The following is a 13,969-nucleotide window of genomic DNA, read 5'->3' on the forward strand; positions in this document are numbered from 1 at the left end:
GATGATAACAGAGACAGGTGATCATCCTCTCTTAGGGATAGGACATTCCAGGCACCCACCCGAAGGGACCGCCTCAGGTTAACCCAAGGAGACCGCCGTCTGGTGGGCGACACCTCAGCACCACTCTGACACACTGACTCGGGAATGTTACCCCGTGGTTTCCCTCCTATCATCAAATATTGGGGGTTCTGAAGGCTTTGCCCCAATTCCATCATCCAGTGTGCTGCTTTTTGAAGGGAAGCTGCACAGGAGGTACTCCCACGGAGTGGGTTTTCAGATTTCTTTGCGTTTTTGTGTTTTGTGGAATGAAGGGTTTTACAGTGGCCGGAGTGCAAATCCTGCCACCAACCTGATAAAAAAGTAACCCAACTGCAGGAGGACGTCCGCAGACATAGTTGGGCACTAGATATGGATGGCCACTGACTCACAAGGAGCTTAAGTGTCTTATTACCACACGGGGGTGCTGCTATGTTAATTAGATCGGGATTTAGGCCAATTTCCCCCCATATGTAATTGCCCCCCCCCTCCCCCCGTGACCTTTTCCTACGTTTTTGCATTTACAAGCCAGCAACAAAATTACATTCTCATGACAACAACAACAATAATAACAGAGCCGCACTTCCAAGCAGGCAGAAATCCCCACCTCCAAGTGTGACGGCAGGTGAAACCACGCCCCCAAAGTGGATGATTGATGGGCGTGACATCAGAAGCGAGGAGGAAGAGCAGATGGTTTTGGCGGGTTGAGTTTGGTGTGAGGGACATGGTTGAGAGATGACGGAGCTCAGAGATGACGTGTAAGAACAGGGCATTATTACTGGCTTTCCTTCAATGCATAAAGAAGATGGCACGATTCTCATATTCATGGTGAGGCAAATTGGTTCACATGGTGGAGTAGGACGCTGGCCACCGGACTCTTGGCTGGGTCATGAGAGACCGACTTTGAAGCCTTGTGTACATCACCAACGGGAACGACGCCATTCTGTAGAGAGCAGCAGCGTCGGTAAGCGTGATCGACGAAGAAGTTGCACGGTGGTAGGTGAGCCCTGGCATTGAATACTGCTTCATGAATTATCTCACTATGTTTTCCTGCCCACAGGCAGCTTGGCGCCATTTTGGGCACATCTTCCTGTGCAGGACGAAGCAGCTTGACCCCAAAGTTCCATAAAGACCATCTCTGGACAAAGCTAAGTGCCAGAATAAAGGGAGGATTTTCTTGTATTTGGTTTTCCCCTTGTCTCTATTAAAGTCTGTGTGTCAAGGCGCCTCGATTTTCGGCTTTGATTGACCTCACGTTTTATTATTACATTTTGAATTTTTGCCATTGTAAATATTTGATGTTATTCTCATTAAATCCCCGTGTATATTTGAAGTTACTGGTGTTGTCTAATTGTCGTGGGTTTGAGTATAAACCCCTTGTGATTTGCTTCCATCTGCTCCATCCGTTCCGCAATTCCCTTCCCGCGCATGCCGTAATCTCCAAGGATCACATGTTCTCCTCTAAGGAAAACCGCTCAGTGATCCGGCCTGGTCGGTGTTATCCACCCGTCCACGACAATTGCGTCGGGGGGGATTAACCTAACCACCACGGCTGTGACAATATGAACGAATATTTGTCAACAATTTGGAAAATGATAGAAAAGTAGGTGAATTTTTAAAAGAGGGAAAATTTTTGAAAGACCTGTCAGATTGTGGAGTGGCCATAAAAAGGCTCGCTGAATTAGGATGGAGAAAAGGTAATAAGAAGAGCCCAAGATTACGGATAGTACACAAATGGCTTGAAGATAATTGCAGGACAAAGTCAAATGGACAAGTTCAGGTTCTAGAAAGTAGAAGCGGCTCCTGCAGTCACTTTCTTTCAGGATGAAAACAGTTTCATCAGAACAACGGTATACACAAAGCCATAGCAATGAACTGCAATCGGAAGATCTGTGGGATTCAGTGACAATCCTTGAAAGAGCCCATGCAGCAAAGATAAAAAAAGACAGAACGAGCTCTAAAAACATTAGAACTTGTTCTTCGAAAGGCGATCCTCATAAAAACTAGAATGCCACTCAGTGGAGCACATACCTCCGGCACGTAATGCCTGATCCATGAGAACATATCTGGTCCAACACATTTTTGAAATATCATGCTATACAGTACTATATCGTTTTGGCCCTATCTCTCAATGGTGAAGAATCACCTTAAAATTAAATAATTCTCGTATCCAGATCCGGATCCTGATCTTCACAAAAATCCAATCAGTTCGTCCTGGCCACACACACAACATTTCCACCAAGTTTTATCCGAATCCGTCCACAACTTTTTGAGATATCGCGGTATATATCAGTTTAGCCCGATCAATGGTGAATAATCACTGAAAAAAATTTATCAGATCCAGATCCGGATCTTCACCAAAATTAAATCAAGTCTTCATTGTCACAAACCCAAAATGTCCATCAAGTTTCGGCCGAATCCGTCCACAACTTTTTGAGATATCCTGCACACAAACAGACAGAAAGGGGGCGAAAACATAACCTCCTTCACCTTCGGTAGTGGAGGAAATAAGACAGATCCATTGGCCCCTCGGAGGGCGCAATCCCACCTTTTAACATCTGCTGAAGGAGATTCCCATCAATGCGAGAACATCCTCTACGATTATTAAAGCTTAAAACAGCCCGTTAAAAAACACCCTGTGGAAATGGTGTTTTCATGCCAACCCACCGGCCGTTGCCATCCACATCCACCCCGGTACACAGGTTTCAGATAGTGGAACGACCCTCAGACATGAGGTTTAACTGCGTAAGTAATCTCGTGGTGATTGTTGAGGGTGGAATGGCGATCCTTACAAATCGTCTTCACATACCCAATGATGCAATTATCACCCTGGCAAGTCCGAGGCGCTATAAAGCCCCCCCCCCCCCACAGTCTTGTGGGTTATCCATTGTCAGAGTAAGGAGAAGGAAAACCTGATGAAACACCAATGTGCTGGAGAGGCTCATCAGGCTCCGGATGCCAATTGTTCGAGTAGTTGATGACTACAAATCGAATTCATCCTAGATAGTAATGGTGATGCACCACAGATATGGCCTGTTTAAAACATGTTCATGTCACCACGTCAAGTGGATGCCATGAGAAGAATAAGAAGAATAAGAATAAGAAGTCCTGAAAACTCACTGAGTTGCTGCACGAAAACATTGGGCAGTTATTTGCATAACTTGGTCGGAACATCTTCGGTCTGGTATTCTGGAAAACAACGATATTATAAACAACAAATGTATTGTTATAATAGAAATATTGATCCCCTCTGCCTCAGACAGTTGACACCATCAACACTTCTATGGAATGATGGTGATGCCAAGGTGTATTGATTGAAAGGTGAGAAATTTGGTTGATGTTAAATGTAACAGATGCATGTGTTTGAGGGATGTTCATAACTCCATTTATTTATATATTTGTTGTGATCTTCGGCTCATGGGAGAGCTTGTCAACAAGGCTCATGGGAGAGCGTGTCAACAGGACTCATGGGAGAGCTTGTCAACAAGGCTCATGGGAGAGCTTGTCAACAAGACTCATGGGAGAGCTTGTCAACAAGACTCATGGGAGAGCTTGTCAACAAGACTCATGGGAGAGCTTGTCAACAGGACACATGGGAGAGCTTGTCAACAGGACTCATGGGAGAGCTTGTCAACAAGACTCATGGGAGAGCTTGTCAACAAGACTCATGGGAGAGCTTGTCAACAGGACACATGGGAGAGCTTGTCAACAGGACTCATGGGAGAGCTTGTCAACAAGGCTCATGGGAGAGCTTGTCAACAAGACTCATGGGAGAGCTTGTCAACAAGACTCATGGGAGAGCTTGTCAACAAGACTCATGGGAGAGCTTGTCAACAAGACTCATGGGAGAGCTTGTCAACAAGGCTCATGGGAGAGCTTGTCAACAGGACACATGGGAGAGCTTGTCAACAAGGCTCATGGGAGAGCTTGTCAACAAGACTCATGGGAGAGCTTGTCAACAAGACTCATGGGAGAGTTTGTCAACAAGACTCATGGGAGAGCTTGTCAACAGGACACATGGGAGAGCTTGTCAACAGGACTCATGGGAGAGCTTGTCAACAAGGCTCATGGGAGAGCTTGTCAACAAGACTCATGGGAGAGCTTGTCAACAAGACTCATGGGAGAGCTTGTCAACAAGACTCATGGGAGAGCTTGTCAACAGGACTCATGGGAGAGCTTGTCAACAGGACTCATGGGAGAGCTTGTCAACAAGACTCATGGGAGAGCTTGTCAACAGGACTCATGGGAGAGCTTGTCAACAGGACTCATGGGAGAGCTTGTCAACAGGACTCATGGGAGAGCTTGTCAACAGGACTCATGGGAGAGCTTGTCAACAAGACTCATGGGAGAGCTTGTCAACAGGACTCATGGGAGAGCTTGTCAACAGGACTCATGGGAGAGCTTGCCAACAGGACTCATGGGAGAGCTTGCCAACAGGACTCATGGGAGAGCTTGCCAACAGGACTCATGGGAGAGCTTGTCAACAGGACTCATGGGAGAGCTTGTCAACAAGACTCATGGGAGAGCTTGCCAACAGGACTCATGGGAGAGCTTGTCAACAGGACTCATGGGAGAGCTTGCCAACAGGACTCATGGGAGAGCTTGCCAACAGGACTCATGGGAGAGCTTGTCAACAGGACTCATGGGAGAGCTTGCCGACAGGACTCATGGGAGAGCTTGTCAACAAGACTTCCATGAGCCTTGTTGGCAAGCTCTTCCATGAGTCCTTTGACTTTTTTTTTAATCTCAAAAATAGTTGGTTTCCTAATTCAGTAATACACTGCAATTGTTTCATTTTCAAGTCAATTGGATGGAAATTGACGATTTTTCAGATAAAAAGTGATGATTTTAGAAGTTTGACTTTGAGTCGACATTTGACCTTCTGACCTCAAAAACAATAGGCTTCTTTTTTATGACAAACTCTACCATGTGGTGAAGCTTCGTGAAGATCGGTTTAAAATTGTGACCTGTCGGCGACAAACAGACAGACAAACAGACACAGAATAACAAAATCGACTGACCAATATACTTGAAAAATCTTCGATTTTGCAAGTAACAGACAGAGAGGGGTGAAAACACAACCTCCTTCCATCTTTGGTGGTGGAGGTAATGAAAAACAAAATAAATGAAAATAAATAAATAAGAGAAAAATCAAATGCAGGTGAGGGACCTGAGACAATGGGGAAGTACGGTTCATTATTGCTTCCAATGTGTAAGCAGGTATGTTTATATATAGCGAGGTTTATATAAGTATGAACATTTCTTCTGTTTTTTTATTTTTTATTTTTACAGATTCATGAATTTGTAGCAATATAGTTTTTACTTTTCTGGACACAAAATGGCCTCATCAACCACCCGGAACAAGTGACTCAACGAGTTCAAGGTCAAGGAGGAAGACTCGTTCAAGTTCATGGCTCACGGAGGGAATGTCTTTTGTGAAGTCTGCAAGAATGTGTTTGGTGTCGTTCAGAAGTCGCAATTGGGGCACAGCATCAGAAGTCGGCTCTACACACGAGGAACATACAACTGAAAGGGAAGTGGAGTGTTTCTCAGAGCCAACTCGAGGATGTCCTGACACCAAAGACCAAGAGGTCGAGGACTAAGGTTTTTGGAAAGGAGCTTTGTGAGGCCATGCCCGGTGGCAAACATCCCGTGGATCAAGTTGGAGAACCCGAAGTTGCACGGCTTTCTTGAGACTAACCTTGGCATTTCATTGCCCGACAAAACTACGCTCAGAAAAGCTTACTTGCAGGAATGTTGCGAGAATGTGAAAAAAGATATCCAGACATGTCTACAAGATGCTTCGATCTGGATTGGTGTCGATGAAACGACTGATGCACGTGGCCAATATGTCAACAATGTGCTTATTGGAAAGCTGGACAATACATTCCCCCGTTTCTTGGAAATTAGGCATTTCTTGAGAAGCCCGAGTCTTCTTCCATCGCTCGACTCGTCAAGTATTCCACACACGCTCTCTGGCGCAATTTTGATGCATCTCTGCTGAAACTCCTCCTGAATGATGCAGCGGTCTACATGTTCAAGGCTGGCAAAGATCTCAAAGTTTTTTTTACCCAGCCATGATTCACGTGACCTGCATAGCTCATGCTCTGCACAGAGTCTGCGAGGCCATAAAGGAGATGTTCCGGGAGGTCAATGACCTGATATAGTCTGTGAAGAAGGTCTTCCTCAAGGCCCCAAGCCATGTGGTTACCTGGAAAGAAATGCGCCCTGAGCTTCCTTTCCCGCCTGAACTAGTTCTCACCAGGTGAGGAAGGTGGATCAAGGCTGCATTGTTCTATGCTCAAAATTTTGATGCTGTGAAGTCTGTCCGAGCTAATTATGATACAACAAAAGCAGCGTCGATTCAGAAGGTGCAGGAAATCGTCAAAGATCTCCAGCTACAGGCAGATCTCGCCTTCATCTCTCGCAACTTGGCTTTTCTGCCCATCCATTTGAAAAAAATCGAAGTGGCTGGCTTGCCTCTGGTCAAAGCTTTCACCTAATTGGACCTCACAAAGTCCAAGATCGAAAGCATCCCTGGTGAAAATGGAAGTCGGCTTCGAGTATAGTTTGAGGCAGTTTTGTAAAGAAACCAGATATTGAAGTACTATGATCTGCTAATGCGATTTTACAAGAAGACAGGGACAGAATCATACTTCCTGAGGGGATGGAGCCAGCAGATGTCACCAACTTAAAGTTTGCCCCAGCTGCCAATGTGGACATGAGGGGAGTTTCTCCATCGACAAAAATGTGTTGGCTGATCAAAGGCAGTGTTTGACCAAAGGAAATGTGACCAAACGCGTGGTCACAAATTGTTTCTACAATTGTTCAGTCTGAGTAACCTAGCCGTCTCTCTATATTATATAATATCGGTGAATATATCTGAAAAGGCATTTTTGTTGTACTCCGAATTAAGTTTTAAGTTTGTTTTTGAATAAAGTAAGAATTATGTTGAAAATACATGTATAGAAACAACGTTAATAAAAACAATTTAATATACTGTGTCATTTTTATCCCCCACCAACCAACGAAGTTGGCGGGGGATATAGAAATGGGTTCCGTCCGTCCGTCACATTTCGTTTCCAGAGCTTAACTACAAATCCCCTCAAGATATATTTACGAAATTTGGTACACAAATCAAGCAAGTGGTGAACTGGTGCCTTTTGATATTGAGATTTCCCCCCAAAAAATTTCTGTCACTTTCCATGGAAACAAGTTGGGTATTAAGAAATAATTGAGGTTAACCTTTGTTTCCAGAGCATAGTTGCAAAACTATTAACTATTTATTTATGAAATTTTGTACACACATCAAGAATAAATTGAACTGGTGCCTTTTGCTACTTGTCCTCATTTACTTTGGTGGGGGATATCGAAGACTTTGTCTTCAACGGATGCAAGTTTATTCTATTTTTATTTTTACAAAATTTGTCATTTAAACACTTTTGTATGAATGGTCAGGTAAAGTCAGTTTTTTTGTGTAAAAGTCAGGTACGATTAACATGATTTTTTTTGTTGCAACCCTGTTATGCATATCTACATTAATATTATATTATATCTCTTAAATATTATAGATTGTATGTTTCTCTCTATTCCTTGACGGTCTTGGCTGTTTCTGTGTTAAAATGCACGAGTCTTCAAAATCACATATTTTGGATTTTTCATAACATATTTGGGCAGAAAATATCACATATAAAAAAAAAAACTAAACCACTCGAAATCATCACATTTTCCCCCCAATCTCGAGTAATTACACATGCTAACAGACATCAAAGCCATTTCACCAGGAAGAAAAAAAAATCACAGAACCATTGGAAAGTGTCTGTAAATGAAAATATAAATAAATGAAAAAAAAAATAAATGAAAACAAATAAATGAAAACAAGTAAATGAAAATAAATAAATAAATAAATGCAGGTGAGTGACCTGAGGGAATGGGGAAGCACGTTCATTATTGCTTCCAATGTGTAAGCAAGTATGTATATATATATATATATATATATATATATATATATATATATATATATATATATATATATATATATATATATATATATATATATATATATATATATATATATATATATATATATATATATATAGCGAGGTACCTGTGCTTAAAATCTCAAAAAAGAAAAGTGTTGAGAAATTTACCTCTGGACAATGTAAACGTTTGTAAAAGTTGGTTGTAAAAGCAGTTGTAAGAGTAACAGCAATTGTTTGTAAGAACGACATCTAATTGCCAAAGTCAGGCAAACATTTGCAATTGCTTATAAAAGTGATGACGTTATCTGCGAACCATGGGCCGACGTTGGCCCGCCGGACAAAATCACGTCAACCTAATGTCGGGGCTTGTGCTGACCCAAACGTCGGCCCAAAGTTGTTGTGTAGCTGGGTTATCACACATTTAGCACTTCCCAATATCATAAGGGTTGCTGCTCACCATGAATGTCCTCTATACCCCTACCAGATGCACCAGATGCCACTCTCATCTGCTTTAATTTCACTTTTTGCAAGACCTGATCTGATCCTGAACACACTCTTCTCTGAATACGAACAGCCACACAGAAAAGGTCTTCTTATGCTTTCCCCCATTTGGCTTTTCCCTTGCTTTATTAATATGTTCGCCATAAAGATTTGTATATTCATGTTGAATTAAACCAAGGTTGCTGCCTTGTTATTTGTGGCATTCCACAATTACAGTTCCGACCACCTCTCATAATCCCGATTTCCAAGTGTTGTCTTTAAGAGGAAGTTTAGATATGTTAGAAATGTTTATATTAATAAATGTGCAGGTAGTTTAGATATGTTAGTTTCAGGTTTTCCTTTCTCGATTGTTCAAAGTATTTAATATCTTTGTTTGACAGACAAGAATCCATGTGACTGAAGACATAATTCAACCAAAAGAGGAATAAATAGGAAGAAAAGGATGCACAATTCCTCTCCCCCCCCCCCCACACACTTAATGAATATACAAAAGTCTGAACCCTCCTATCACTCCCAACTGCTCATCTCCAGAATATTTGTGAGCACTGTTGGACCCCACTATTCGCGGGAGATACGTTCCTGGAAAATGCCTTGAATGTCGAATCTGCAAATATCGGAGCATTGTTTCAATGGGAAAAGGGGTACAGGTTCTCGGCGGTTCGTGATTCATAAGGGAAAATAAAAAAAATCCTATGAAAAACTGCGAATACGCCAGTGAAAAACCACAAAATCGCAAAAAGAAAGACCACAAATATGCCTGCAAAAAACTACGAAAAAAAACAAAACCCACAAACCAACGACAAAAACCTCGCAAAACCGTGAAAACCCCCGCAAATACGCGAAGCACAGGGCTGCGAAGGTAGAAGCAGGTCGCATATTATCAGCCGCGAATACACGGGGTCCATGAATACCGAATCCGCGAATTGCGGAATCCGGCAGTGCATGTGTGGATGCCTCCTAATAAGGAAAGGTCATGAACCCAAACAGATATTTTCGATTTTGACCAGGTTACCAGTCTAATGATCTCCCATATCGTAAATCACAAGCATGACAGCCAGCTTAAATGTCCACTCTTTTTTTTGTGCTCCATCACGCATCAGAAGGCAGTTTCCTGAACTTTTGTTCTGCTGGATGGGAGTTTGACCGAAAGAGCCTGTGGTTAAAAAGCTACTGCTTTCAAACATTTTAGAGGAGATCAAAAAATTCAAAATCAAACATTCAGAGGAGATTGAACGATTGATAGTCAGCAAGAGACGATAGTTAAAAAAAAAATCTGTAAGGAAGCAAGGAAGAGATAATGTATGAGAAATATTGGGTACCATTTAAGGTTGCCGACTGATGCTTGCTGACTGCACAAGCAACATATTTTGCCCATGAATGTCACTTAAACAGTGTATGTAAAGGATTGAAAAATTAATAACATGTGTGACTCGGGGTGCGTCATCGTGGCTGAACTGGGTATGAATTCACGTGAGGTGTCTGACACAGCGCACATTGAACACCAAAGAAGTTTCACAATATTTACGTCCATCACCGAAGGTGGATGGAGCGAATGTTTCCATCGCTGTTTGTCTGTGAGCACGGTATCTCAAAAAGTTATGGACGGATTCAGACGGATTTTGATGGACAGGTTCAGTGTGTGACCAGGACGAAATTATTTGATTTTGGTGAAGATCCGGATATGAATCCGTTAACAAAAGTTTTTTTTTAATTTTGAAAGTGAATCTTCACCATTGAGAGATGGGGCTAAAAACGATATATAGCCTGATATTTCACAAAATTTGGACGGATTCGGACGAAACTTGGTGGATGAGATGGGTAGGTGACAATAACAACCCGATTCGATTTCGGGTCAGGTCCGGATGCAGATCCAGCCGATCGGTGGAATACAAAATGTAAACTGTTCAATGTGGTGGAGGTATGCGCCCTACCGAATTCCGTTGTCCTTTGAAATGTAACTGACCATTTTATGAATGGGCTGCATTCATATGCAAGTGTATTGTACATGAATTTCAATGATCAATCGTGTGTCGGATTCAGCAAGTGCATTTAATGGAAATTTGGCACTGCTGATCGACAATGAAAAAAGGTTTGTCGAAGGTGATGAAAATCTTTTGAGACAAGATATATGAGCGTCTTGGTTCAGAATGTGATTTATGTCCAAGCTCCACTATGAGCCTTAAATCAAAGTGAATAAGAAATTAAATAAAATCGTTTTTGTAAAGTCAGGTCACAGGTCAGAAATGACCATAAAGCCCTACCTTGGCAGCTCCACCACGCACTGGCCAACATCCATAGAAAGGGAAGCCAAGGCAGTGACTGTCTCGGCCTCCTGTTGTTCTTGTGCCTTGAGTAGTGGACTGCTGGCCAGTCGCTTCAGCACCGGCCAGTGTTTGCCTGCAGATTCCGACCAATACAACAACAAACGACTTGTGAGGAGACAAGCATTGTACTTTATGAAATTATGAAAATGTCTGACCAATAACAAATGAACAAGCCGGAAGGCGACATGGGTGGTCGCTATATAATTGCATACTAGTCATACAGTTTTTGACGGATCGGGCTGAAATTTTTTGACAAAGAGGTTGATTATAGTGCGCATAAAAGCGCGGAAGCCGATTTTTTATTTTTTTTTTATTTTTAGGATTTTTCAAAAATTTCAAAGTTCTGTTGCTCGGCAACGGTGGCGTCCGTAGCAACGGTGCTCAAAAGCATACAACTAGATCCTGGTATGTGCTATCTGTGATTGTGCTATCTGTTTTCTGTGATTGTGCTAGATCCTAGATCCCTTTCTCTGCTCACTCTGCCATGCCACTTAAATATATCCAACTCACAAAAATTCCCGAAATCCCCTCCCTCAAGAAAAACCACTCCGAAATACGAGGTGGTTCGACATCTAGAAGTCAGAAACTGCTTGATACTGCAAGATCGTTCCATAGCTGGAAACAGATCAAACATCCCTGCACACTTGTGACCTATTGACATACTATAAAATCTAACTAAGATATTATCACTTATCAACTTTTTACTCCACTCAACCTTTACAATCAAGATATAACCTCAACAAACAATTCAGGGTCATATCTAATTAACATTGTCTCACATCGAGTCGTAAGTATACAAGCGGTAAACATTCACTGAACACGATGCAGCACCTAACAGTAATTTGTGACCCCCCCACTCTCAACCTGAGAAATAATAATTAAGGCAAGGAAGTCCGTGTATTGCAAACAAACACAAAATCACATGAAAACGATCCCTATGATCAACATTTATGTTGATAACTGGCAATTTATATCTAGTAAATAATCACAGATGTGTATTCAGGTTTACAAGTCTGATTTCCTTTGCATTTAAGAGGTTATAATATATACTCCACCATTAACAAAACCAAACATGTGATTGTTGTTGCTGCGATTTATTTATGTGACATCATATCCCACAGATGTGATGCAAATATCTGATGGACATAAATGCTGAATCGTTACATGTAAATTTAATTTTGACCTAATGATGTAATGCTACATTGTGGCGAATGTTTTCACATAGGGATCCAACGTGGAGGTAACAATCTCAATACCTGGTATGTCCACCTCTGGCAGCTATCACCGCATTGCGCCTTCATTGCATTGACCGTATGAGCTCTCAAATGTGAGTCTGGGGGATGAGATTTCACATCCGAATCAGCTCTGTTTCCAGCTCATTGGGGGGAGGGGCTGTGGCTCTCGGCAAGGTTCAACCGAGATATTCAATTGGATTTCAATCTGGCGAGTTGGCCAGCCAGGGTGTCATGACGTTAACGTCGGCAATGATACGAACCTTCCTTGGTCCAATGGCTCTGTGAATAGGAGCATTGCCATGCACAAAGATGATTTCTGGATCATGACGTTGAAGGGTACAGGAAAGACATGCAGATATAACACCTCGGTAATGTATCAATCTGCCGTCAGAATGCCATAGATACAGATGAAGTTTGTGTGAAAGGTTTCAGCAATACCATCCCCACTTCATGATGCTTCCACATCCAAATTTTGCAGCTTCCTGGATGTAGACTGGGGCACATCGCTCATTTTGTCTTCTGTAGACCAGTGCATGGGCACCATGCCTTTCAAGGAGAAATTTGGATTAGTCATTGAGCATAACACTTGCCCATTGCCTTTGTGTCCATCAGACCTGCTGATTTTGACTACTGAAAACGTGCTTCGATGTGTTGCGGTGCAAGTCTTGGATGCTGAGCAAGATGACAAGCACTGATCGCTGCATCTTGGTCCATGGAGACACCTCAAGATGGTGTTGATACTTATCTCAAGAGGTGCAGTGAGTGTGTTTGTAGTACCCTGGGTGGTTTGGAACTAATTACTTAGATGGATCGTGTGAATGTATCAGTCTTTAGTGGGAGTCGTTATCCTGTGATATTCACTTGTTGGTTTATCTCTTGTTGATCCAGTGGCTTGATGTATTCCGAAGACATAAACAGTTCCTCTCCTCACAATAAGGAGCATTCCAACATGGATAATGGAAGACACTTCTATTTAATGGTGTCAATGATTTAATTACTCTCATTTTCTGACAGACGTGGTATTGCATCGGATTGTAATCTCTGCCCCCTGAAGGGGGATGGAGGTTAGGTTTTCACCCCTGTCTGTCTGTTGGGTCGCCGAAATAGGTGACCCTTATTGTCAGTAATTCTGTGTTCGTTTGGATGTTTGTTTGGATGTTTGTTCGTTTGTCATCAGCATAATTGGTAGTAAACGTGGGCGGATTTTGACCAAACTCGGGTGGTAGGTACATCTTATGACCTAGTGCTTTGGAAATTGTGATGGTTGCTAGGGACGCTTTGGTTCTCTAGCAACAACCAAAAAACCTTCAAAATCGGTACCGTTCACGCAAAATCAATTACGAAAGCCATTATCTCACATCGGGTTATGACATTTGGCACGAATGATCTACAGGTGATGCTCTATCAAATATATTCCGGTTTTTGTGATATATGGAATATTTTACCCGCAGCGCCCCCAACAATTAGGGTATGTGCGAAAATTGGCGAAAATTGAAGGCCCCCTAGTGACCAGGTGAGTGCATCGATACGAATGAAACTTTGCAGGTTCATGGTACTCAAGGAGTACTACAACTTTGCCTCAGGACATATTGACCGATTTCGCTTCGGTCAGGGGTCAAAGGTGAATTAGTGAAAAAAATCGATAATATGCGAGAGCTGGAGGTGCCTTCGCGCCAAATGCTACTCCTCCTGGGGTTATGGTCGGATGGTCATGAAAATTTACACTAATCGTCTGGAATACATTGTGCACAAACGATCGAGCCGGATTTTCGATTTAGATCTTTGTTCACCCACAGCACCCCCTCGAACTTTGGGGATTTCCGATTTCAAACCGCATTTTTGGTACTTTTCATTCAAATGGATACCGAGTAGTTATCAGTAGATGGAACTG

General features: G+C 42.4%; 1 protein-coding gene across 3 annotated transcripts in view; it reads right to left on the bottom strand.

The window, feature by feature from the left end:
• Positions 1 to 13,969, bottom strand: part of LOC147029563 (histone deacetylase 9-like) — a 560,396-nt gene that overhangs the window by 10,928 nt on the left and 535,499 nt on the right. For all 3 annotated transcript variants that reach the window (XM_085872715.1, XM_085872718.1, XM_085872716.1), the window contains 2 exons: positions 10,781 to 10,916; positions 3,157 to 3,225 (listed from right to left, as the gene is read on the bottom strand). In XM_085872715.1, coding sequence (XP_085728841.1) covers positions 3,157 to 3,225; positions 10,781 to 10,916 — 205 coding nt within the window. The remainder of the gene's footprint in view (positions 1 to 3,156; positions 3,226 to 10,780; positions 10,917 to 13,969) is intronic.

The sequence above is a fragment of the Eptatretus burgeri genome, chromosome 3 (genome assembly GCF_056783735.1).
Source record: "Eptatretus burgeri isolate ZD-2024b chromosome 3, Ebu_testis_v1, whole genome shotgun sequence".
In the NCBI taxonomy this organism is placed as follows: Eukaryota; Metazoa; Chordata; class Myxini; order Myxiniformes; family Myxinidae; genus Eptatretus; species Eptatretus burgeri.